Raw genomic sequence first — 27,350 nt, 5'->3', positions numbered from 1 at the left:
AACAAAGACCTGGAAGAACTAAAGAACAAACACCTAGAAGAATTAAAGAACAAACAAACAGAGGTGAACAATACAATTACTGAAATGAAAAACACACTAGAAGGAATCAATAGCAGAATAACTGAGGCAGAAGAATGGATAAGTCACCTGGAGGACAAAACGGTGGAATTCACTGCTGCAAAGCAGAATAAAGAAAAAAGAATGAAAAGAAATGAAGACAGACTAAGAGACCCCTGGGACAACATTAAATTAAGAGACCTCTGCACCAACAATCAAATCACAGGGGTCCCAAAGAAGAAGAAAAAAAGAAAGGGTCTGAGAAAATATTTGAAGAGATTATAGTTGAAAACTTCCCTAACATGGGAAAGGAAATAGTCAATCAAGTCCAGGAAGCATGGAGAGTCCCAGGCAGGATACACGCAAGGAGAAACATGCTGAGACACATAGCAATCTCACTGACAAAAATTAAAGACAAAGAAAAATTATTAAAAGCAACAAGGGAAAAACAACAAATAACATACAAGGGAATTCCCACAAAGTTAACAGCTGATTTCTCAGCAGAAATTCTACAAGCCAGAAGGGAGTAGCATGATATATTTAAAGTGATGAAAGGGAAGAACCTACAACAAAGATTAGTCTACCTGGCAAGGATTGCATTCAGATTCAACGGAGAAATCAAAAGCTTTACAGACAAGCAAAAGCTAAGAGAATTCAGCACCACCAAACAAGCTCTAAAGCAAATGCTAAAGGAACTTCTCTAAGTGGGAAACACAAGAGGAGAAAAGCACCTAAAAAAACAAACCCAAAACAATTAAGAAAATGGTAATAGGAACATACATACCAATAATTACTGTAAATGTGAATGGATTAAATACACCAATCAAAAGATAAGGCTCACTGAATGGATACAAACATAAGACGCATATATATGCTGTCTACAAGAGACCCACTTCAGACCTAGGGACACATACAGACTGAAAGTGAGGGGATGGAAAAAGATATTCAATGCAAATGGAAATCAAAAGAAAGCTGGAGTAGCAATACTCATACCAGATAAAACAAACTTTAAAATAAAGAATGTTACAAGAGACAAGGAAGGACACTACATGATGATCAGGGGCTCAAGCCAAGAAGAAGATATATCAATTATAAATATATACGCACCCAACATAGGAGCACCTCAATACATAAGGCAAATGCTAACAGCTATAAAAGAGGATATCAACAGGAACAAAGTAACAGTGGGGGACTTTAGACCTCAATTACACCAATGGACAGATCATCCAGACAGAAAATAAATAAGGAAACACAAGCTTTAAATGACACAATAGACCAGATAGATTTAATTGATATTTATAAGACATTCCACCCAAAAGTGGCACAATACACTTTCTTCTCAAGTGCACATGGAACATTCTCCAAGACAGATCACAACTTGGGTCACAAAAAAACCCTTGGTAAATTTAAGAAAATGGAAATCATACGAAGCATCTTTTCTGAACACAACGCTATAAGATTAGAAATTAATTACAGGGAAAAAAACGTAAAAAACACAAACACATGGAAGGTAAACAACCAAGAGATCATTGAATAAATCAAAGAGGAAATCAAAAAATACCTAGAGGGCTTCCCTGGTGGCGCAGTGGTTGAGAATCCGCCTGCCAATGCAGGGGACATGGGTTCATGCCCCGGTCTGGGAGGATCCCACATGCCGCGGAGCGGCTGGGTCCGTGAGCCATGACCGCTGAGCCTGCACATCTGGAGCCTGTGCTCCACGACAGGAGAGGCCACAGCAGTGAGAGGCCCACGTACCGCAAAAAAAAAAAAAAAAAAACCTAGAGACAAATGACAATGAAAACATGATAATCCAAAACCTATGGGATGCAGCAAAAGCAGTTCTAAGTGGGAAATTTATAGCAATACATTCCTTCCTCAAGAAACAAGAAAAATCCCAAATAAATAATCTAAGCTTACACCCAAAGGAACTAAAGAAAGAAGAACAAACAAAACCCAAAGTTAGCAGAAGGAAAGAAATCATAAAGATCAGAGCAGAAATAAATGAAATAGAAACAAAGAAAACAATAGCAAAGATCAATAAAACTAAAAGCTGGTTCTTTGAGAAGATAAATGAAATTGATAAACCATTGACCAGACTCATCAAGAAAAAGAGGGAGAAGACTCAAATCAATAAAATGAGAAATGAAGAAGTTACAACAGACACTGCAGAAATACAAAGCATCCTAAGAGACTACTACAAGCACCTCTATGCCAGTAAAATGGACAACCTGGAAGAAATGAACAAATTCTTGGAAAGGTATCACCTTCCAAGACTGAACCAGGAAGAAATAGAAAATATGAACAGACCAATCACAAGTAATGAAATTGAAACTGTGATTAAAAATCCAGGACCAGATGGCTTCACAGGCAAATTCTATCAAACATTTAGAGAAGAGCTAACACCTGTCCTTCTCAAACTCTTCCTAATAATTGCAGAGGAAGCAACACTCACAAACTCATTTTATGAGGCCACCATAACCCTAATACCAAAACTAGACAAAGATGTCACAAAATAAGTAAATTACAGACCAATAACACTGATGAATATACATGCAAAAATCCTCAACAAAATACTAGCAAACAGAATCCAACAACACATTAAAAGGATCATACACCATGATCAAGTGGGATTTATCCCAGGGATGCAAGTATTCTTCTATATACTCAAATCAATCAAAGTGGTAAACCATATTAACAAACTGAAGAATAAAAACCATATGATCATCTCAATAGATGCAGAAAAAGCTTTTGAAAAAATTCAACACCGATTTATGATAAAAACTCTCCAGAATGTGGGCATAGAGGGAACCTACCTCAACATAATAAAGGCCATATATGACAACCCACAGCAAACATCATTCTCAACGGTGAAAAACTGAAAGCATTTCCTCTAATAACAGGAAAAAGACAAGGTGGCCCACTCTCACCACTATTATTCAACATAGTTTTGGAAGTTTTAGCCACAGCATTCAGAGAAGAAAAAGAAATAAAAGGAATCTAAATCAGAAAAGTAGTAAAACTGTCACTGTTTGCAGATGACATAATCCTATACATAGAGAACCCTAAAAATGCCACCAGAAAACTACTAAAACTAATCAATGAATTTGGTAAGATTTCAGGATACAAATTTAATGCACAGAAATCTCTTGCCTTCCTATACACTAACAACGAAAGATCAGAAAGAGAAATTAAAGAAACACTCCCATTCACCATTGCAACAAAAGAATAAAATACCTAGGAATAAACCTACCTAAAGAGGTAAAAGACCTGTACTCAGAAAACTCTAAGACACTGATGAAAGAAATCAAAGATGACACAATCAGATGGAGAGATATACCATGTTCTTGGATTGGAAGAATGAACACTGTGAAAATGACTATACTAACCAGAGCTATCTACAGATTCAAAGCAATCCCTATCAAATTACCAATGGCATTTTTTACAGAACTAGAACAAAGAATCTTCAAATTTGTATGGAGACTGAAAAGACCCCGAATAGCCAAAGCAGTCTTGGGGGAAAAAAACGGAGCTGGAGTAATCAGAATCCCTGACTTCAGACTATACTACAAAGCTACAGTCATGAAGACAATATAGTACTGGGACAAAAACAGAAATATAGATCAATGGAACAGGATAGAAAGCTCAGAGATAAACCCACACACCTATGGTCAATAAATCTATAACAAAGGAGGCAAGGGTATACAATGGAGAAAAGATAGCCTCTTCAATAAGTGATGCTGGGAAAACTGGACAGCTACATGTAAAAGAATGAAATTAGAACACTCCCTAACACCATACGCAAAAATAAACTCAAAATGGACTAGAGACCTAAATATAAGCCCGGACACTATGAAACTCTTAGAGGAAAATATAGGAAGAACACTGTTTCACATAAATCACAGCAAGACCTTGACCCACCTCCTAGAACTAAAAACAAAAATAAACAAATGGGACCTAATGAAACTTAACGAGCTTTTGCACAGCAAAGGAAATGATAAACAAGACGAAAAGACAACCCTCAGAATGGGAGAAAATATTTGCAAACGAGTCAACAAAGGATTAATCTCCAAAATATATAAACACCTCATGCAGCTCAATATTAAAAGAACAAACAACCCCATTAAAAAACAGGCAGGAGACCTATATAGACATTTCTCTAAAGAAGACATACAGATGGCCGAGAAGCACATGAAAAGCTGCTCAACAACACTAATCATTAGAGAAATGCAAATCAAAACTACAGTGAGGTATCACCTCACACCAGTTAGAATGGCCATCATCAAAAAATATACAAACAATAAATGCTGGAGAGGGTGTGGTGAAAAGGGAACCCTCCTGCACTGTTGGTGGGAATGTAAATTGATAGAGCCACTATGAAGAACAGTATGGAGGTTCCTTAAAAAACTAAAAATAGAATTACCATATGACCCAGCAATCCCACTACTGGGCGTATACCCTGAGAAAACCGTAATTCAAAAAGACACATGCAGGGCTTCCCTGGTGGCGCAGCGGTTGAGAGTCCACCTGCCGATGCAGGGGACACGGGTTCGTGCCCCGGTCCGGGAAGATCCCACGTGCCGCGGAGTGGCTGGGCCCATGAGCCATGGCCACTGAGCCTGCGTGTCTGGAGCCTGTGCTCCGCAACGGGAGAGGCCACAGCAGTGAGGGGCTCGCGTACCACAAAAAAACAAACAAACAAACAAAAAGAAAAACAAAGACACATGCACCTCAGTGTTCATTGCAGCACTATTTACAATAGCCAGGTCATGGAAGCAACCTAAATGACATCAACAGACAAATGGATAAAGAAGATGTGGTATAAGTATACAATGGAATATTTCTCCGCCATAAAAATGGAACAAAATTGGGTCATTTGCGGAGACGTGGATGGACCTAGAGACTGTCATAGAGAGTGAAGTAAGTCAGAAAGAGAAAAACAAATATTGTATATTAACGCATACATGTGGAATCTAGAAAAATGGCAAAGATGAACCGGTTTGCAAAGCAGAAATAGAGACACAGATGCAGAGAACAAACGTACGGACACCAAGGGGGTAAAGTGGGTGGTGGGGAGGCATGATGGTCGTGGATGAATTGGGAGATTGGGATTGACATGTATATACTAATATGTATAAAACAGATAACGAATAAGAACCTGCTGTATAAAAAATAAATAAAATTCAAAAGAAAATGAAAACGGAAAAAAAATTTTAAGTGAACGACAAAATAAATAAAAATAAAGTAAAATAAGATGCGGTTTCCTTTTTTAATTAGACTTGCCAAGATAAGCATGAGTGGATCAAATAAAGAAGATATATACTGAATCAAGTATGGGAAAAATATACAGCCTTCTGGTTTCTAAGCATCTTATCTTGAGAACAAGTGACCTATTATTAAATTCAATACACAAAAAAGTACACGCTATCTTTGTTATTCCTCATTGGGCAGGGATGACACTTAACCATATAAATTATGTTGACAATATTTTGTACTGGAAAAAAATATGGTTCTGTTAACTACCCATAATTTCTGTTCTCAATCGAACCCAACATAGAGGACATATTATATCTCACAGACAATAGTTTGCTATAGGGTCTACAACTACAACTCTAGTCCTTCAACAATGTTAGGAGGTATGACAAATTTCAACCCCACATGAATTAAAATGATGGTTCACATAGAAACCCCCACGAATGGAATAAGCTGGATCAAAGGATATCTACACTAAAACAGACAATATTTTACCAAAGTTTCTTAACCTTTATTTCTAAAATAAGGGAAATAGGGGCTTCCCTGGTAGCGCAGTGGTTGAGAGTCCGCCTGCCGATGCAGGGGACACGGGTTCGTGCCCCGGTCCGGGAAGATCCCACATGCCGCGGAGCGGCTGGGCCCGTGAGCCATGGCCGCTGAGCCTGCGCGTCCGGAGCCTGTGCTCCGCGACGGGAGAGGCCACAGCAGTGAGAGGCCCGCGTACCGCAAAAACTAATAATAATAAAATAAAATAAAATAAGGGAAATACAATTTTAGTATTTAATTGATCCACATATTCTAGGATGTTTTAACCAGAAACCCATCTACTTCCAAACTGAAATAAAAGACAATCCATAATACGCCAGAGTGCACACAGGCCCATTTGTGTGTGTGTGTGTGTTTGCATGATCACGTGTATGTGTACCTAACAAGCAAGTTCTGTGTGGTTCTCCAAAGTTGTAACTGACTTGCCATGGGTACTGAAAGAAAACACTTGTAAGTAAAAGACTGAGCATTCCATTTTAAAGCTCTTTGTGGAAGTAGCATACCTGTGCCCTCTTCTGTACCTCCACGAGGAGTTCGGAGTACTGCAGCTCCAGTTCCTTCTTTTGCTTGTGCCAGCAGCTCTCCTGGGCTTTGATCTGCTCTGCCACTTTGTTAAAGGTGTCTTCCTGGGTTTGCTGAAGCTCTCTCATCGTATCAGACTTGTTTTTACAGATATACTCTAGATGACTTATCTAAATGGGGAAATGCAACAAATAAGATAGGCTCACAAACAAGCCCTTTGTATCATCTCCCCCAAAAGCTATTCCAGAATTTTCTACTACATTTTATTCCTTAAGATCATATAAAAATTTTAAGTTAAAATGAAAAATAAATTAAGAAACAGGAATTAGTAGAACAAAATTATATTTTAGCAGAAAATGTGTGAATTGCATGTATAGATGACATCTATTCTTTTTCTCTAATAAAGTTACTTATTCTATAATCAATTTTACTGAGAAAATTGAGAAGAATATTTTAACCTCTAGAAGCAAAGCTCAAACTGTTCAGATACCTCAATGGGAAAGAAGTATTTAAATGAGATTTACAAATCTACAAACATTTTACATATAACAAAGAAGAATGTTCCGACCATTTTTTATTTCACATTCAAAACACTGGAGAGAAAATCCTCATCATCTAATGTGTATGACAATTAATGATGTTTGAAACTAGGAAAAACTATTGAAACACAATACCATCTCAGAGGATTAAAACATGTACTCATTTTCATTATCAGTACTTTTCAAATCCGTTATACACAGAGTCACAATCAAGAACAGCATCTCCACTTCTCACAATTTATTCCCTCATTTCCTCAATCCTACTTCTCAGTGCCTATGATTGTTCGCCAATCGGACCAAGACAAAATGCTCTTACTCTAAAACTGGACCGAGATGCTGATTACTTCAACAGAAGTAATGAAAAAAAAAACTTAGGGAACAGTTTTTCTCTCTGTGTCCCTTAAGAGCAAATGTCACTGCAACTAAGATCTGGAAACTAGATCACATAAATATAGTTCTGACTAGTTCAATAGACCTGGGATAAGAATCAATACCTTAAATGGAGGAATACATTGGACTGCTAAGCCACTTTCATTTTCAATAACCAAAACGAGGTTTTAAAATTTTTTTTTGGAAAGACTGAATTCCTAGGTTTGTGAATGATAAAGGCACCATAATAGTCTACTGTTTTCTCCTACAATATATCCTTCTTACATTCTAAAGCACTGAATAGGTTTTGCAATATACAGTTTGTTATATTACAAGAAATATCATAAACATAAGTTTTAAATTTTAAGTGCTTTTAAAGTAACACCTCATTATTTCCTGAGCAAAGAATTTTAAGATCATGTTTTGAATAACTGTATCTTGTTTCTATTTTATGCTAACATAAAGTGTTGGTTTATTAATGTAAATGACTAAGTTCTTTGAATTGCTTCATCAGTAAGATTAATTTATTTTCTTTTAATTAGGTCCCTGTGGCTAACACTGGCTAGCAGTATTAGCATGTCCTGAACAGAAAGTGGAGCTCAGAGACTTCATACAGACTTCAGTCACATTTACATGCCCATAGCAATGGCATCAAACTGAGTTGTAGACAAGCCATAATTAATGGTATTGAATTATTAACACCCAAATTCTTTTTGAAATAAGATGAATGTCAGCCCCTCTTAATGATACTGTGATGTGGACAAATGTCACTGAATTTAATAGAGGTATCTGGTGCCTGAGGACAGTTACCTTCTCATTAGCCTTGTTGAGGTCTACGATCAGGGCATCAACATTCTCCTGCAAAACTGCACAAAGCTCAGACCAAGAGAATTTATCCAGCATGCCTTCTGGTTGTTTTATGAGCACAGAGCCTGCTATCAAGTGCTGATACAAGGTATGAAGGAAGGTTAGCTTCTCCTACAAGAAAAAAAGAAATTAAATCCAGTATATAAACACTGTAAGAAGTAAAACACATAAGATACATGGTGAAGAATTTATTTCAAAAATCCTGGAAAGAAATGAAGATACTCAAGTATCAGAATATTGCCATTTTGGTGACTTTTTTTACATTCAAAATTAAGCATCAGGCAGAAACTTGAAATTGCTTACATTTATTTTCAAAACCGAAATCTCAAGTCTGGAAGCCAGAAGACCCGGGTTCTGACACCAGCTCTGCTACTGCTAAGGACGTGATCTGAGTAAGTGTCTGTTCAGACCTCACCTTCCCCAGCTGTAACATGAGGTATCTGGACTAGTTGTTTCTAAGCCCTTCTACTAAGCCCTTCTTAGTATGGTAATTCTATAATTTCATATTTACATTTACCAAAAAAGATGTTATTTAAGTCAAAAAACCAATATAAAGAGAAGAGCGTTACCCAGCTCTGTTGAAGAGAAAGTTATACCAATATCTGTACTTTACATGGACACAAGTATTCAGCTTTCCTCCTCCTCCAGAGATTCCAGTTTACTTACCACTTACAGGAAATCTATCCCAAGCCCCCTAGGCAAGGCAGACAGTGATATGAAAGAGATGGAAGATGGGCTCATTTTTCTTCCCCACTTAGAAGTTCATACCGTATTTGGCACACTGGGCATTTGTAGGTGTTTAAATATTACAAAGTTAACAGTCCAAAAAATGGACATAGCTGCCCAAGATATACTTCTAAAACTGTCTATTTAAAAATATGTTTAAAAAAATCCTTTAAAATTATATTGCCATTGTCATAGTTAAACCATCCATTGTTTAATGGCCTAGAAACTCTATACTGCAAATTCAGTAAAAAGCTGATCCCATCTTGAACACACAAGGAGAGTTTACTTACTAAAACGCTAAATGGCTCTCTTTATAAGGCATTTCATCTATAAAGTCAAAGAATGGAACTCAAGACAAGGTAATTGTGAGGCTGCAAAATGAGTATTTTATGTAGATAAAATAAGTTCCCTCAAGATTTTTTAACAGATCAGCAGGAAAACTTTTAAAAGAAGAAAATTTAAGAGGAAAAAATAGGAATTCTAATCTTCCAGATAAGAAAAACTGAATGTAGTATATGTAAAGGTTTTATAGTTAGAAATTGTGGTGAAAGTTTTCCAATATATATAAAATTGTGCATCTTTAATTCTCCCTGTATGTCACCTTAGTTTTTTTCCCAAATATAACAATTTAAAAACCCAAAAATTTGAATATGTAGTTATATCCACAAACTTGAGTTAGGATATCAGAAGAGTCTTCACAAATATGCTATGTCTTTTTCTTTTTTAAGCAATTAAAGATGTCTTTTGTATTTTCAACCAAGTTGAGATGTCTAAAAATCTTATTAAATATAACTAACCAAACAGAATATTCAGGCACTAAAAATCGTTCCTCTCCACATTTTGCCAAGTGATCGAGTTCTTCCGAAAGGGTAATTCATTGTGTTGCCATCATGTCCTTTTCGCTTGGGCTGTGATGAACCGTGCATGATAATCATCCATTTGGCGTGAAAAGAGAATCTCAAGATCCAAAATCAATTCACACATGTTGAACCCAACCACAATGCTGTAGACATGCTGACTTTACAATACAGTCAGGCTTCTAGTTTCCTTTACTTTAATCATTATCTGATGTGTAGAACAATTCCAGCCCCTTCATGTGGACACAATTTAAATCCCAGACTGTAAGAAGAGTGGAAAGAATGTTTCCTTTTTACTCTCTTGGCATTCATGTTCGTATTTGTTGGAGTAATGAACTCAATATGCAGGACGACTCAGATAAACTAGTTCCACACTAGCTAGGCTAGCTCTACCTCCCATGGGTAAAAGAAAATATAAGATAACAATTCTACTCACACAGGCTCATACAGTTATATAAAAGTTTGTCATAATATTTTAAGAAGCCATTAATAAATTAACACAGATCGGTAACTCTCAAGGGCATCCAAATAAACTTTTAACTTTGTGGGACTTGTATTTTTCTAAATTTTGTTTAATATCCTACAATTATAAAGAGTAAGGTGACTGTCTATTGAAGTAGATATTATTCCTGTTTTGCAAATAAGGAAACAAAGATGTGGAGAGACCAAGCTATGTGGCTTGTCCATATTCACAGTTTGTAAATAAAAGTACCTCTATCCATGTCAATTCTTTCTGATTACAAAAAAGATTCTTTCCACCATGGCAGGCTACTAAACTACTGAAATAAAAAATAATTTTGTCATTGGCAAACAGGACTGTTAGGAGCATAGCTACTTGGGATAGGATGTTCTAATAGCGAAAATTACTTGTACAAATGATGAAAGGGTTCAACTACTTTATTTCTCTTGCAAAATAGGATCATACAAGAGTAATGGAATGACTGATTTTGCAGCTGGCATGAACATTTCAAAATAGCTCAGAAGAATTTTTTGAATTAAATCAAATAAGAATAAAAACAGACACTTGACAGATGTAAACTTCTAAAACTGAGATTAGTGCAAGGCCTTTCCTGACAGTCATCTTGTCTCAGGTAATACCTCGGTATCCGTATGGAAAGTCTGGGAAAGCTTCTGCAGCTCACTTTCAGATTGGGCTGCTCGCGCCTTTTCTTTCTCCCAACACTGCAGCACATTTTGTAGTTCCACTTTTAAAGTGCTTATTTGAGCCTCTCTGTCTGCACATTTAGTGCGTAAATGACTTAACTCTTTATTGACATCAGCCAATTTATCCTGAAGGTACTGTTGGAGACACCAAATAAAGAGACTGTATCAAGATGATAACATTTAAATATAAAATGTTAATTACTTACTCCAAAAAGCTCTTTGAGAGTTTTCCTTTCAACTCATTATAAGAATATAATTTGGTAGACCAAAAAATTTTTAAAACTTGTAAATTACATTTTAAAAATAAATCTCTTACATTTACTATAAGAACATTTACTTCCCAATGACATTCCAAATACCAATAGAAATCTCAAATATGTGACATAAAATTCTGCTGAACTATTTACTCCTTACCCTTAACAAATTCTACTCAAGTATGTCCATGACAAACGACATGAACCAACACCAAAAAATCCCAACTCTGAACGTTGGACTAGTACAATTTTGCAAAGATGTAGTACATAAGACCAGCACAGAAAATAAAATAAACTGTTGCCCTAGACCTTAGCCAGGTGTGGTCACAGCCCACTATTAGGCATGATGTACTAAAAACAATGGCTCCACCCCAAAATGATGAAAACTGACCCCAAATACTGATGTGCTATGTAAAATATGCTGAATGTGTATCTAAGGCTGGATATCAAATCTGAAATCATTTTTTGAATCTATGGTATTATAATTAAATCTGGGAAATGAATTTTTCCTTTAACCAAAACAATTTCCAATCAAGTTTTATTTTTTTAATGAAAAACATTCTTCTTACTTTGACCAACAACAAAAAAAGTTTTTAATTGTATCTAAACATACTTAATCAAATACAGGAAGATACATTTTCAGATATCTCTACTTAAAAATATTCCCTAAAAAAAAAAAATTCCCTAAATAATTATATTTGTTTCTTAATAAAAAAGGAAAAAGTTATTCTAAATCACAATACCTTTATATTTTTAGCATGAGACTCTACCTTCTGTTTGGTAGACTCAAGTTCATTAGATGTCTTTTCCTTAGCATGATTCATGTTGCTTAGCTGATGAAAGAAAATGTAAGTAAACTTTTAAAATATTTTTCAACGGTGGGTAACTCAAAAGCTAATCTTTAAATGTTTTTTATGCAATTACTTAAATACAAATTTTTTATAGTAATTCAGAGACTTAAAAAATTATTTCTTTTGCTTAACTATGTAATTTCTGTCCCAAGTTCACATGGCTAAAAAGAAAAGAAAGCATTCAAGCTTAAAATGTCGGTAATGTTATTGTGTTTTTACTAGATATCTGGATAAAGGATTTCATTCTTACTGTAAACAAATATAACTTTATTCTTAAAATCCTACTGGACCAAAATGCCAGAAGCAATGGTATCTATACAGAAAGAAAAAAGGACAGACCAGAAGACTGTTCTTTCTACATCACGAGAATATTCACTGGTCTCTCAGTCCATATGACAACTTCAGGGTCGGTCACATGCTGTCCTACTGGGAAGGCTTGTGGCAGGTCATCAGTTGGTCCTGCTCCGCTTGTGATTTATTTTCTTTGACAGTTCATTCTTCTTTCTGTCAGACTGCTCTTTTTGCTTTCTTTGCAGCCACCCCTTGGTCTCCCCACTGCTGTCTCTGGCACTGGTTCACAACAAAGCGCATTACTAAGCCAAAGCCTGCTGAGTCGACTTTTCAACTGTGCTGAGGATCATGTGACATTCATCCTCCCAAATAACAATTCGCTGTGGGTAATATGTTCCTAGTTACCCTGCAGCTTCCAGACCTAGGCCTCAGAAGAGTTTCATAAACTACTAACAATACAGGCTGTCTTGTCTCACTGAGAGTTAGCAATGTTTGCTCTTTATAGAAATTTAGTTATTTCAGTGGTCACTTTCTTTTATGCCTTTTGAACAATTACAATTACTGAGGGCATTAAGAAGACTCACTTTTCCTTCTTTATTCACCTTAGCAAACTAAAGTAAAATATGCCTCTTCTTATGGGCAATATAAGGGTTTCAAGGCCTTTGTATTACATAAAAGAAACAGATAAACAGAGGGATAAACACTAAATTCCATGCTATGTGGATTGTCTTTGGTTGGAACAATTGTTTGTTGCTTTGCTAACTAATTGTGTTTAATGTAGTTACTTCATATTCTCTAATTTAACAAGATGTAACTAAATAAACTCTTCAATTTTTAAAGCACAAATTCATAAAACATTTTAATACCCAAGAAAATTATCAACCCACAAGTTAAACAATACAAAAGAGAAGATAAATAAAAGCATGAGCTTTTTCAATCAGGAAACTAAAAACCTCCAAGCTACATCAAACAGATATTTGTTTTTAAAACCTTCTAATGCTTTACTCCCTTTAGAGAATGCACACTAATTTCTTTTTTATTGACTTCTACAATTTGTAGAACTCCTAAGCCAAAATACTGGCAAACCCTGAATTTCCAGTACCTATTCCAAATTTCATAAAAACACATTAACATTTAAATATAACATATATTAACTAAGTGAGTTGCATAGCTCTTTTGTTAAATTAAAATAGATAAATTATGAAGACCAAGAAGTGACAGTCTTTATAACTTTGAAAATAGTAGTGTGACAGAAGAGAGACTGAGACCCGACTTTAGGCCACACTTAAAGAAGGAACAGTGACAGACAACTTGTTATTTTTTGTATCTGTGAAGCTGTCAAATCAACATTCCCAATACTTTTGACCTCTGTAACAAGCAAGTAATACGTACTGCTGCAGGCCGAAGGCTATGTGTGTGGAGCCAAACAGTGCAAGTGTTACCTCATTAGATGCATCTTCCAGCTTGTTCTGGTAATCTGTCAAGGTACGCCTCAAACTCTCAAGGACAACAGAGAAGCTGGGAGGTTTATCTTTATCCCTGTGGATGCCTAGAGAAAAATACAGGATGAAAATATACCGTTAAAGTCGCAAAGAGACAAAAGCTAAGCAAACAGTAACAGAGATATTACAATTAGATATAACTGAAAAGACATCATGATATACCGAGTAGAATCTTATTCTCCTAAGTATACTGCTGTATAGCCTAGTATTAATAGCTTTTCTAAACAAGTGATCAAATTAAGTTCATAATATATCAAGTCCAAATTTATGGCTACTTTGTACCCTACTATGCCCACCTTGTAGTTAGTAGTAAAGCTCTTTTTTCTTTTTCCTATTTCCAAGGTAACTAAAGTATTTGTACACACCTGTTATCCAACAATTAAATAAACAGTCTATACTAAACACTGTTTGGAGGAGTTACATACATTTACTTTGGTCCTTGTGTTTCTGATCAGTCAGGCCTATTTTTCTTAAACAATTTCTGAACACAAGAGCACATAATTTTCTGTTATGCTTGGAAATAATGTTCTTCAATCCTTAAAATTCTCAAGTTACAATTTGAAATAAATAATAAAAATACTATTATCTACATAGGCCACATCATGTTTCAATTAAAACCCTTAAAACTGATACTCATTGTAAAAATATGAGTATTTCCATATTATGCCCTCAAACCATTTTAATTTAGGGAGGCCATAAGTTAGGTGAGCTAATCAAGATCACATGGTCAAATGCAGTTTATTTTTAAATTTTTTTTGAAGATTTATTATTTATTTATTTATTTTATTCATTTTTGGCTGCATCGGGTCTTAGTTGCAGCATGCAGGATATTTGTTAAGGAACACGGGCTCTTCATGGTGGTGTATGGGCTTCTCTCTAGTTGTGGCATGTGGGTTTTCTCTTCTCTAGTTGTGGCGCACAGGCTCCAGGGCACGTGGGCTCTGTAGTTTGCAGCATTAGGGCTCTAGTTGAGGCGTGCGAGCTCAGTAGTTGTGCACACGGGCTTAGCTGCCCCTCAGCATGTGGGATCTTAGTTGCCTGACCAGGGATCAAACCCCGGTCCCCTGCACTGTAAAGTGGATTCTTTACCACTGGACCACCAGGGAAGTCCCTCAAATGTAGTTTAAAATAGTAATCCAAAATAATCAAAAGTTTAGTTTCAAAAACCACTTTGAACTGATTGCTTATTGTACTACTCATTAACTGTTAAAAATTAAATAGCAAATTTTAAAACATACTTACTAAAATTACTTTTATTTTCCTATATTTTCTCCCTATCATATTTTACAATCTAAATATTAATATCGATAAGAAGCATTCGCAATACCTTTTTTATTATTCATTGATTCATCCATTCAACTAATTTAATGCATTTAATGCATTCCTACTATGTATTAATCCTAGGCATTAGGCACATGGAGGTAGATAAGAATGGTGTAGTCTCTATTCTCATAGAATTTACAGTCTAAAAAGAGGAGGTAAGATTGTAAACAAATAATTACATAAGATCATTCATCCATTCTTCAAGTACTCAGTTGCTGGAACTTTGGGGAGAGGAGGGACAAAGGCAGTAATACAAGAAAGAAAGAATGAATAAAGGGGAAAAAAATGTTTGGTTAATAACAGAACAACTTTATTCATATCAGAGTATTAGTGATAATTATTATTTTAATTTTGGACAAAATGTTATTAATAAACTTATTACATTCACCAAAGTATAATTTAAACACTATCTTAAGTATGGATACACCTTAGATTTTCTTAGACAGAAGAATAATAATTAACTTAAAAATCAAAAGTAGGGCTTCCCTGGTGGCTCAGTGGTTAAGAGTCCGCCTCCCGACGCAAGGGACGCAGGTTCGTGCCCCGGTCCGGGAAGATCCCACATGCCGCGGAGCGGCTAGGCCCATGAGCCAAAAAAAAACCAAAAGTAATATGGAAACAACATATACCCCAGTTGGGGTGGGGGGGGCGGGAAAGCCAGCGCTCTCAGCCGTGAAAATGAAGAAGACAACACTCTTTGTAATGACTGTGAGTTGGAGAGAGAACTCATTAAAATTTTTATTAAAGGTCTTACCAAATATATTTTTAAAATATTGCTCTCTAGCACAAGATAAAAAAAGTGTAATGTATAATTCTTTTCTTCTGCTACTACACAAGTAGGTCATGAATAAATCATTCGAGGACACCCAGGAAATCTTAGCTTATACAATAAGGGAGAAAACTTGCTCTTAGAAATCCAGAAGAATAAAATCATCATAATATGGGTGTTGAGGAATAAGGAGACAAAATGCCCTCTCCTTACTGACTCATGCACATCTTATATTCTACATAAAAAAGTTTCTTTGCCTGAAAATGCTTTTACAAGAAAGCTGAAGTACAAAGTATGCCTTATGTCCCACCCACATTCATTATAAAAAGAAATACTTACTGGTCCCTTAACATGAAGAAAATATTTACAAATAAAAAGAAAGGGTCGCTCAGGACCCAGGAGCTTACTGACTAAAATTTTATTTAACCTAATAATATCCTAATCACTGTACTATTGCCCGCAAAACAATAAACTATTAAAGCTATCCTATCAGTGGATGATCTAAAACCTCACAGTAAAGATTAAATAAAATAAAATAAAATTTTAACAGTAGTCATAAATAGCTTTTCAAATGTTAAAGTCCAAATGAAGAACAGAATGTGTCAGGCATGTGTCATTTATACTTCAATTACGCCAACTCAAAAATCTTCTGAGTTTCTCTGTCCCTGTCCCTATACACGTGTGTCTCTACACATGGGTGCCAGCCTACACTTTCACATCACTGCTGCCTGTCTCAGTCTCTTTCTCACTTTTAAGTATGTTTCGACAAGATATACCTTGGCAAATCTTTTCTTTGAATTAATAGCCCATAGGAGGGAGTGAGGAAGAGGAACAGGTCCCAAACCTTCTATTTAAATGTTCCCTTTTGGGGGCTTCCCTGGTGGCGCAGTGGTTGAGAGTCCGCCGATGCAGGGGACACGGGTTTGTGCCCCGGTCCAGGAAGATCCCGCATGCCGCGGAGCGGCTGGGCCCATGAGCCACGGCCGCTGAGCCTGCGCGTCCGGAGCCTGTGCTCCGCAACGGGTGAGGCCACAGCAGTGAGAGGCCCGCGTACCGCAAAAAAATAAAAATAAAATAAATAAATAAATAAATGTTCCCTTTTGGACAATCTGAAAAACTAAATACTTTTAAATGACTCAAATAAACCACTGTTTTTCAAGACGGTGTTATCACCTCAGTAACCCCACAGTTCCACAGGAGAAACAGTAGGCTGTAATGAATGAGGTGAGTCTATTTCCTCCACCTTGTCAACCATTCTCTTATCTACTTCAGTATCCTGCAAGACCTCAATTATTATGAAATAATAGAGACTATAAAACAAAAGACTGAGCTTTTTTAAAAAAAAGATCTCTGTTGTAGAACATGCGTAGTCACGTTCATCCTCAGAACAAATAGGAAAAAAAGAAAAGAAAAACCCTGTTGTTTAATGCTGATTTTTAATCATGTAATAAAAGACAGAAAATGACATTCAAATGGGTTTTTCACCTGAGAAAATCTAAATATTTAATACATTGATGACTAAGAAAATTCTTTTTTCATTCTAAAAGCACTGAATATAAACATTTTGTTGGCAGTTATACTTTTGAAATTCAGACTACATTCCATATATTAACTTGTCTTATTCACTGAGATCATAAACAACCATATTCATTATCTTGCAAACACTGGTACCCATTCTAGAGTTTTTAAGGAAAATGACTCATAACTTCTCTAACATATGGACAGTATTTATCATGTAAATCCTGCTCACCCACCTACTCTGTCCCCAGGAAGAGTCCAAAAAACCTTTCCTTTACCAAGGTTTGAGAAATGTAATGGTTGGGGGGAGCCTCAGAATCGTTGATGAGCTCTGTATGGCTTGGTAGTAAGCATCTAGGCCAGGTACCTGGAAAGCCATGGGTAACAGTGGGAAATGGTGCCACAAAGCTGGGTTCCCTGAATTCAGTGGGGATGCTGGAATCTCAAGTGACAGGCCAAGTGGTAGCACTTAATTTTCAGAGACAAAATGTACATGGTTACCATAATGGGCAGTGGATTCAAAGCAATAAACAAAATGGTTTTACCCACAGAGACCGCTGGCTTTGGCTAACTGATCATGGTGTTCCTAGGACTAAAATAGGCACTCTACTTGAATGTTACCCGATCTGTATAAGCAGAAAAGCTCTGGGTCTAATTACCAGAACTAGGAGTTAAATCAACACAAAAGACAGTCTTGGCCCTCAACCAATTCTCAGTCTTGAGCTAGTTCACAGACCCAGTGTCCCTAGAATAAAGAGGATGGATCCTCTTTAGGAATCCTAACATACTGCCAAAAGCTTATACTGTATGTAAATCTTTCTCCTAGCCTTCCTCAAAGAAACATGCAACCATTTACCCGGGTGACCACGTACTGAGGAAGGGGAGTTACTCACATATACCATGGATAACTGGACACTGGATCAGAACTGACACTAATTTCTGGAGACCTAATATGCTATTGTGGTTCACTAGTTAGGTAGGAGCTTACAGAGGTCAGTTTTGGCTAAAGTCTATCTCCACTGGGCCCAGTAGGTACCTGAACCCACATAGTTATTCCCCCAGTTTGGAATGCATTGTTATAAAAGACAAATGCAGAAACTGGCACAATGCCCATAGCAGTTACCTGACCCATGGAGTGAGGGATTTACAGAGGAAAACAAAACAGAAAAAAAGCAATTGGAAGTCACCAAAACTTTTACCTACCAAAATAGTAAATCAAAAATAAGGCCACATTCCTGGAGAGACTGAAGAGATTAGCCCCTCTGTTAAAGAGTATAAAGGGGTGGAGATTCCAACCACATCAGCATTTAACTCATCTGTCCGGCTAGTGCAGCATACAGATGGGTCTTAAGGAATGATAGTGAATTACTGTAAGCATGATCACATGGGACTCCAACTGCAGCTGCAGTTAAAGATGTAGTTTCATTGTTGGAGCAAATCGATACATTTCCTGGCAATTGGAAGGAAGCTATTTCTTCTATCCTTTTAATAAAAATCACCAAAACAGTTAGTTTCTGCTTGCAGGGCCAGCAATCTACCTCCATGGCCCTACCTCAGAGCTACATCAACTCTAGCATAATCCAGTCTGTAGAAATTCTGATCAACTCTTCATTCTGGAAGACAACCCGTATTCCACTTAGTTCTCTACCAAGTTGATGATATCATTCTGACTGCTTGAGTTTAAGCAGGCCAAGTTTGGCAGATCCTTACAGGTGAATGATAGTGTAAACTTTCAGGATTTTGGAACAAAGGAAGCCATCCTCTACAGATAACTATTCTCTTGAAAATCAGCTTTCAACTGGCTACTAGTCCTTAGCAGATACTGCATTCATGCCCACCAATTTGGCACGTGACCTGTGATGCCCATCACAAAATGTCTGATCCACCAGCCCATGAACTTGGGCATGCACGATATCACTCTATCATCAAGTGAAAGTGGTATATACAAAACTGGATTCAAACAAGTCCTGAAGGTACAAGCAAGTTGCATGAATAAGTAATCCAGATTCCCATGGGCCCTATTCTTGTTACATTGCTTCTTCCCTCTTAACCTACACCCTGGACCCATGGAAAAGTTCCCTAAAACCAGTTGACTAATGGGGGGGAGGGGGCGGAATGGGCTTGTTATATAGATGTTTCTGTATGATGTGCTGCTACTACTCAAAAGTTGACAGTTGTGGCATGACAGCCTTACTCAAGGGTGGCCTTGAAGGACAGTGGTGAAGCAAAACTCCTCCCAGTATGCAGTATTGGACCCAACTATCATTTTGTCTGGAATGAGAGATGACCAAAGGTACAAATATACACTAATTTGGAGGTAGTACCTAACAGTTTGGCTAATGGTCAGGCACTCGAAAAGAACATTATTGGAAAACTGGTAACAAGGTGGTCTGGGCAAGAGTGTGTGGACAGACCTCTCCAGATGGTCACTGTGCCCAGATCAACTTAAGTAGAGGAGGATCTTAACAATCAGGAGGACAAGATGAAGTATTCTGTGGATGTCAGCTAGCATATTTTCCCAGCCACCTTTGTCCTTGCTCATCTTTGTTGCCCCTACAACACAGGAGTCATGGCAGCAAGAATAGAGGTGATGCATGGGCTCAGCAACATGGACTTCCATTCGCCAAGGCTGATAGGATTACAACTCCTGTTAAGTGCCAAATCCACCAATAGCAAAGACAAACACTGAATCCATGATATGACACTAGCGGCACTGCCAGTCACCTTGTGGCAAGTTGATTATACTAAGTCATTTCCATCATGGAATAATCAATGCTCATTCTTACTAAGGTAGACACTCTAGAAAGACATTTTCCTTCCCTGACCATAATATTTCTGCTGAACTGTCATCCATGAATTTACAAAATGTCTTATTCACCATTATGTATTCCACGTAGCATTGCTTCTGACCAAGGAACTCATTTCATAGCAAATGAAGTATGGAAATTGGCTCATTTTCATAGAATTCACTGGTCTTACTATGTCTCCCAACACTCTGAAGTAGCTGGCATACAGAATAGTATAATGGCCTTTTGAAGATTCATAGCACTGGCTGGATGGCAACATTTTGTGGGACAAGGATAATATCCTCCAAGATACAGTTTGTGCTCTGAGTCAGCAATCGATATATGGCATGTTTCTCCCATAGCCAGGAATCACAGGTCCAGGAATCAAATGTTGGAAATGGGAGTGGCTCGTATTACACCTAATGATCCACCAGTGAAATGTCTGCTTCCCATCCCAGGAGTTGTGGGCTCTATTGGTCTAAGTCTTAATTCCCAAGGAAGAAATGCTTCCACCATGGGACACAGCAATGGTTCCATTAAAAATGGAAGCTGACACTGTCACCTGGTCATTTCTGAGCTCTTCATGCCAGGAAACCAAAGAGCAAAGAAGATTCTTCTATACCAAGACAATTGGTCTTGCTTACCAAGGGAAAATTGGTGGTAAGAAAGAGTATATCTAGAATGCAGGACATCCCACAGGACTCCCACTTGAGTACACTCAAGTTCTGTGATAAAAGTTGATGGAACAATCCCACTTCTGGGTGTATATCCAAAAGAACTGAAAGCAGGGTCTAGAAGAGATATTTGTATATCCACGTTGACAGAAGCACTATTCACTATAGCCAAGAGGTGGAAGCAACCCAAAGGTCCATCAGCAGATGAATGAATAAACAAAATGTGATAAATACACACAATGGAGTATTATTTGCCTTAAAAAGGAAGGAATTCCTGTCATATGCCATGTCATGGATTAAACTTGAGGACATTATACTAAGCAAAATAAGCCAATCACAAAAAGATAATATATGATTCCATTATATGAAGTACCTAAAGTAGTCAAATTCATAGAAACAGAAAGTAGAACGGTGGTTATGAGGGGTTTGTAGGAAGGAGAAAAAGGGGTGGTTAATTTTATGTGTAAACTTGACTGGGCTAGGGGCCCAGATATTCAGTTAAACATTATTTCTGGGTGTGTCTATGAGGCTATTTCTGGATGAGGCTGACATGTGAATCAGTAGACTGAGTAAAGCAGACTGCCCTCCCCAACGTGGGTAGGCCTCATCTAACCCACTGAAGGCCCAAATAGAACAAAAGGCTAAGTAAGAAAGGATTCTTTCTCTCTGCCTGACTATCTTCAATTGGGACATCAGTCTTCTCCTGCCTTTGGACTCAGCCTCAGACTGGAACTTACGCCAGGGTCTCCTGTTTCTCAGGCCTTCAGAGTCAGACTGCCTCTCCTGACTCCTGATTTCTCAGCCACCTTAATTGTGTGATTAGTTAATGATCTCATTAGAAATGCTGAGCCCTCTTAGTGCAGTCACTTCTTTGGATTTCACAAACCAAAGCTATGAGCATGATGAATTAGGACACGTTTGGTTTGTAAACCTCAGTGAATTGGGAGGTGAGGGAAGCAAGAGAGAAGAAACTGGCAAGTGACACCAAAGGAGACCTGTGTGCTGCAGGCATCCTCAACTTCTCCGTAAACCATGAACCTCTAATTAAAAGGTACCAGCCACGGGGTTCACAAGGACAATTAAAATTCTCAAGAAGATGCTAGATCTAGGCAATAATCCTTTACTAAGGCTAGGAAGGAGGAGAGAGGAGAGGAAAAGTACCATTTGTTGTCCCGATTTTCCTAAGAACAGTCCCTGAAACTGCCCAATTCCTGGGTGATATGCACATACCTAAAGGCATCAAATGCTGTTGCTATTATTTCCTAGGGTCCTTCAGCCTCTCCAGTAGAAAGAAAAAGAATACATCTGGAGTATTACAAATGATTTCCTCAAGGAAGGAAAGGTTGAAGAGGGTTGGAGGGGCTCTGTCTCAGTCAACACAAAAGTCAAGCACCCTAAGGAGGATCCAAGATTGAGTCAGAAGAAAAACTTTCTTTCATGAACCTAATGAAGGAAAAGTCACATTCTATATGTTTGCTAACATCCTCAGGCAGAGGTAAAACTATAATAGAAGAAACACTTGAGGCAGAAAGACTACATGGGTTCAAAGTGGGAAAGGATTTCTCCCCATACACACTCTAAGAATTTCTATCAAAAGAAATATGAGCAGCTGTAGTGTGTCAATTTTAGTGGAAAGTAGAATGCGGAAATAGAAAATAAATGTCCCTAGTTGAGTAAATTGAGGCTACCTTGTCTAATAATAGTAGGCAATCAAGGTGACATTTCTATAACCCATGAAAGACTGTACATCTTTTCCAATGAAGATGGAAAGTCAATCTTCCTGGTGACTCCTTATGGATTACTACCCAAAGGGCTGCTAAAATTTTGAAAGAGATTCCATGACTACCTTTATAGCCTCAAAAACTATAATTTAAAATAGAACTTCAACCTATCAATTCATTCATGCTTTTTTATTCATTCATATTCAATAAATATTCGAGTGCCTCCTTTGTGCCAAGTACTCTTCTACCTGCTTAAAATCCTTTAGTAAATAAAAGAGACAAAGATCCTTGCCCTCATGGAGCTTGGATATTGTGATGGTTAATTTTATGTGCCAACTTGACTGGGCTAAAGATATGCCCAGATAGCTAGTAAAACATTATTTCTGGGTGTGTCTGTGAGAGTGTTTCTGGAACAGATAGCATTTGAATCAGTAGACTAAGTAAAGAAGATCTGCCCTCACCAATGTGGGAGGGCAATATCCATCCATTGGCCTCCCTTATCCACCCCCTACTCCTATCCCCTCCTCCTCCCACCCCAATAGAACAAAAAGGCAGAAGGGAAAATACTCTTTTTTTAAGCTGGGATTTTCATCTTCTCCAGCCCTCAGACATCCTGCTCCTGGTTCTTGAGCCTTTAGATTCTAGAACTTATGCCAGTGGCCCCCAGTTTCTTGGGCTTTTGGACTCAGACTGAATTATATCACTGGCTTTCCTGGTTCTTCAGCTTGCAGAGGACAGATCATGAGATTTCTTAGCCTCCATAACCATGTACAACAACTCCTCTTGTGTGTATCTATATATATCTTATTGGTTCTGTTTCTCTGGAGAACCCTGACAATGCTGATATAATAATAAATGCACCACATAGTCTGTTAGAAATGTTGGACACCAATAAGTGCCATGGGATAAAACGTAGAGCAGAAAAGGGAGAGAGGTAGGGAGGCAAGCAGCATGGGACTGGGTAGTGGGTAAGCTTCACGGAGAAGGTGAGATTTGAGCATAGATTCAAGGAAGATAAGAAAGAGAGCTATGCTGATATATCTAGGTGAGGAACTTTTCAGGTAAAAGCAATGGCCAACACAAAGGCCCCCAAGGCAGGAGCTTGCTTGGTATGGTCAAGAAACAGCCAGAGGACAGAGTGGCCCAAACAGGGAGAGGGATGGGTAGAGTAGTAGGAGGTGAGGACAAAGAAGTGATAAAAATAGGGGTAGACCATGTAGGGTCTTGCAAGCCATTGCCTGCACTTCAGTTTCTAGTATTAGCAAAGCGCAGAGCCCAGTGAGCTTTACAGCAAAGGAATGACATGCTGTAATTTAGGCTTTCAAATGCTCATTCTGATGGCTTTAGAGAAAGACAGAAGGGGAACAAGGTGGAAGCAGAAGAGATGGAGGAGGTGTTGGAGGCACTAGGAAACAAGGTGTAAACTGCCACACTGATTTCTGGTGTAAAGATCAAGTTAAATCCTCTAAGTAAATAAATTCCTGAATGTCTTAGACTAACTGAAACTTCGCCTTATCTGCTACATGAAGACAAACTGATGAGTTACTCTTGCTTCAGAAAGATTTCTTCATGTAGAAGACCACAAAATCTGAAGACAGGAAATAGAACACCTGGCAACTGCTGTCAACTCTGGACTAAAATTCATTCAGAAAATTAGCTTTCATTCCTACCATCTTAAAGAGCAAGTCAAAAAAAAAAAAAGAAAAATTTGTAACCATCCCTCTAAATTTCTACCATGGATTATTCTTCCTGAAATGGAGGGCGGGGGGCGGTAGGTAGAGTATATATTGAACTGAAAGGTATAAGAGGTAATAAAAGGGGGTAAGGTACTATGGCCTACTTGCCATAACTACAAAACAGAGGATCTCTCTGGAAAACCCTTTCCAAGATAACAAAATTAATTGTGTAACAAATTCTAAAGCTGTGCTACCATCACATAGTAAGAATATTTCTATTTGAAATAGATTTTTTCTTAAAGACATATATACTATGCGATATATACATGTTTATATAAATAATCTCACACACACACACACACACACACACACACACACACACACACACCCTTGAATTATCCTAAGATAAGTTTTTTAATTACTTCATTTCAGAGGAACAAATTATTTGGCCACCTCTGTGTAGCTGAAGCCAGGTCTGATGCAGTAAGGCAATCTCAATTGTTCAGGCACTTCCATAAAATGTTGAGCAATAAGCTTTATTAACTACATCCCTCTTTGTTAAGTAACAAAAACCCAACCTGAGGTGGTATGAGCAGAAAGGGAGTCCATTATAGTTATACAGGGCTATTTCACGGAAGCCAAGAGCAAAAATAAAATCAAGTCTGAAGCAGGTATGTGACTGAGTCAGGGTATCAGCAGGAAGAAATGGCATACTCAGAAGAATTCACTGGAAGAAAATTTAATGAAGATATTTACAGAAATGTGAACAGGTTAAGAGAACCAAAAAGATACGATGAGGCACCAAGAACCAGCAAGACTGGAAAACCAGTACCATGGCTTAGGGGGGTCAACTGGAAGGAACGTTGTTACCATAGTCCAACATAAGCCACAGCTACGGGAAGAGGACCCAACTTGACAGAAGCTGTAGCTGCCAAAAAGGAAACCACTGCCAGGAATGCACTGGAGCAGAGGGAGCAGGGGAAATAAACACCCTGACTTCCTCTGCTTTCCTTTCTTCCTCCACCCTCTTAATCTCCTGCTGGTGCACCCACTGTCCAAATCCAACCCCAAAGCCAGAGGGCAAAGGAGCCCAGATCATGCAGTCCACAGAGGTCAGCCTCTACAAGGCAAAACAGAGACCATAGGAGAATGATTCTAGGGCAAGTAAAAAGTGAATAACCAGCACAATATGGAAACAAAGACCACTATAACAGTACAAAAATCACTAATTCAGCACACAGTCCCTTTCCCAGGAACACTTTCTCTGTAATATATAGGATGTGCATATATATATGGGAAACTAGGACATTCAAAAAGGATTGTTACTAGGACTTCCCTGGCAGTCCAATGGTTAAGACTCTGCACTTCCACTGCAGATAATTCTTTTTCTATAGGTTTAGTAATAACTAATGAGTTGCTTTATTATCAACTAATTTTAAACCTCAAAGGAGACATGACCTCATTATTCTTAGCTTTTCTAATTCAGCTCTGAATATTGAAGCATTAAGATATGCTATGATAATAATTTAACAACTTTTAAAGATCCTAAAACCATTAAACAATGATAAATCTCAATAATAAAACAATACCACTGCAAAAGAAAATTTTATACTCCAAAGCTTTATTTAGCAAATACAATTAAAAAGTGGATATCTATATTTTTATGTCACTTGTATACACCTTGATTTTTCCACAGTAACAAACCATGAAACACTAATGCTTTTAGAAAATGTTTAAATAAAAACAAAGTTAAAAATAGATAATAGCAAATCACACTAAATTTCTAATGGTTCACCAACAGAAATCTGCAGATCCATAATGTGAAAATAGGCCTTGTTCATATCTTTCTGCTTTTTTGAGGACAACAAACTTTCCTGAACTTAAGTGTTTCCTAAAGAACTCATTTGTCAAATATCTGTTTGATTCCTTTAGAAAAACAGAGTCTTCAAGCTATTTTAAGGTGTAAGGAATTTAATTTTATATGCTTTTTTGAAAAATATAACTGAGTTAGAAAGCAACTAAATAATTTGAGGTTGACAGTATGGCAAAAGAAAACAGGTAGAAAAGTGGAAGTATTTAAGTCAAAGCTACTATAGCACACATAATGGCATACACACAAAAAAATTAAGGAAGTAGAAATCATGGAATGGACGGAACTCATTAGCCAACTAATGCTTTTCCTAGTTCCCAAAATATGCCTAACCAATATACAATCTTTACAGTTCTTTATCATATTAAGTGGGCTAATACTAAAACCAAAACATTTTACCTAAGCACTTTTATCTGGAGAGTATGTATACAGTAGTAGGGAATCAAGGAGAAAACCAGCCTAGAAAGCAATAGTGTAGAATATGCACTGCGTTACAGCCTGTGTCCTACATAACCTTTTGAATGCATGACCTTTAAGTTGCTGAAGGTTGCTCAGAATTTGGCTCAGTTTGATGGAAACATCTGTTCCCCTTGCAGGTATACTGTAAGGACTTTTTTCTCAGTTGGATTCAGAACACAGCAAGTGAGCCCTTGTCTGTCCAATCATACAGACACCAACACTTGTAAATCAAGTTCTGGGAGGACAACAGCAGGTCCACAGTCCGTCACCCTTTCTTAGCCAGCTAGGCCAACTGACTGCTGTGAGAACTGCTCTTATCATGTCATCAAATCAAAACATGTTGAGATGAGGGACTATAAGAGGCATCTGCAGAATTCCCAAAATGCAGTGACTTTGGAACATTGACAGATGCATCTGTCATTTCATACCTTCAACTAACCTGATGTCCACTGGCCAGACACAGAAAAGCTGTCCAAGATTGATTCCAACTCTTTCACGTTATTTTCACATGTCTCTACCAGAAAAGCCTGGTGCTTCTTAGCCTTTTAATTAAGAAAAAAATTACACATAATAAGGTCACGCATTATAAGAGTTGCAGATTTTTTATGTGAACACATATAGCACAATTAAGTATAAACAAGCTAATAATTACTCCATTCAAATCTATTATTAATAAACTTCTTTCTGTCGTAATCATACCTTTTACTTGGCTTAATGCAACACTGTGTAAGGTCTCAATAACAGTTTAATGAGGTCTTA

General features: G+C 37.5%; 1 protein-coding gene across 1 annotated transcript in view; it reads right to left on the bottom strand.

The window, feature by feature from the left end:
- The window catches only part of CCDC171 (coiled-coil domain containing 171), a 357,858-nt gene that overhangs the window by 212,028 nt on the left and 118,480 nt on the right, over positions 1-27,350 (bottom strand). Inside the window, exons 12-17 of the mRNA XM_060013466.1 lie at positions 27,031-27,133; positions 13,736-13,842; positions 11,895-11,984; positions 10,832-11,032; positions 8,094-8,261; positions 6,357-6,545 (exon numbers count right to left, since the gene is read on the bottom strand). Of these exons, the coding sequence (XP_059869449.1) occupies positions 6,357-6,545; positions 8,094-8,261; positions 10,832-11,032; positions 11,895-11,984; positions 13,736-13,842; positions 27,031-27,133 (858 nt within the window). The remainder of the gene's footprint in view (positions 1-6,356; positions 6,546-8,093; positions 8,262-10,831; positions 11,033-11,894; positions 11,985-13,735; positions 13,843-27,030; positions 27,134-27,350) is intronic.

Source organism: Delphinus delphis, chromosome 6 (assembly GCF_949987515.2).
Source record: "Delphinus delphis chromosome 6, mDelDel1.2, whole genome shotgun sequence".
NCBI lineage: Eukaryota > Metazoa > Chordata > Mammalia > Artiodactyla > Delphinidae > Delphinus > Delphinus delphis.
Note: the sequence above shows the minus strand (reverse complement) of the source record. Positions and strands in the feature narration are given on the sequence as shown.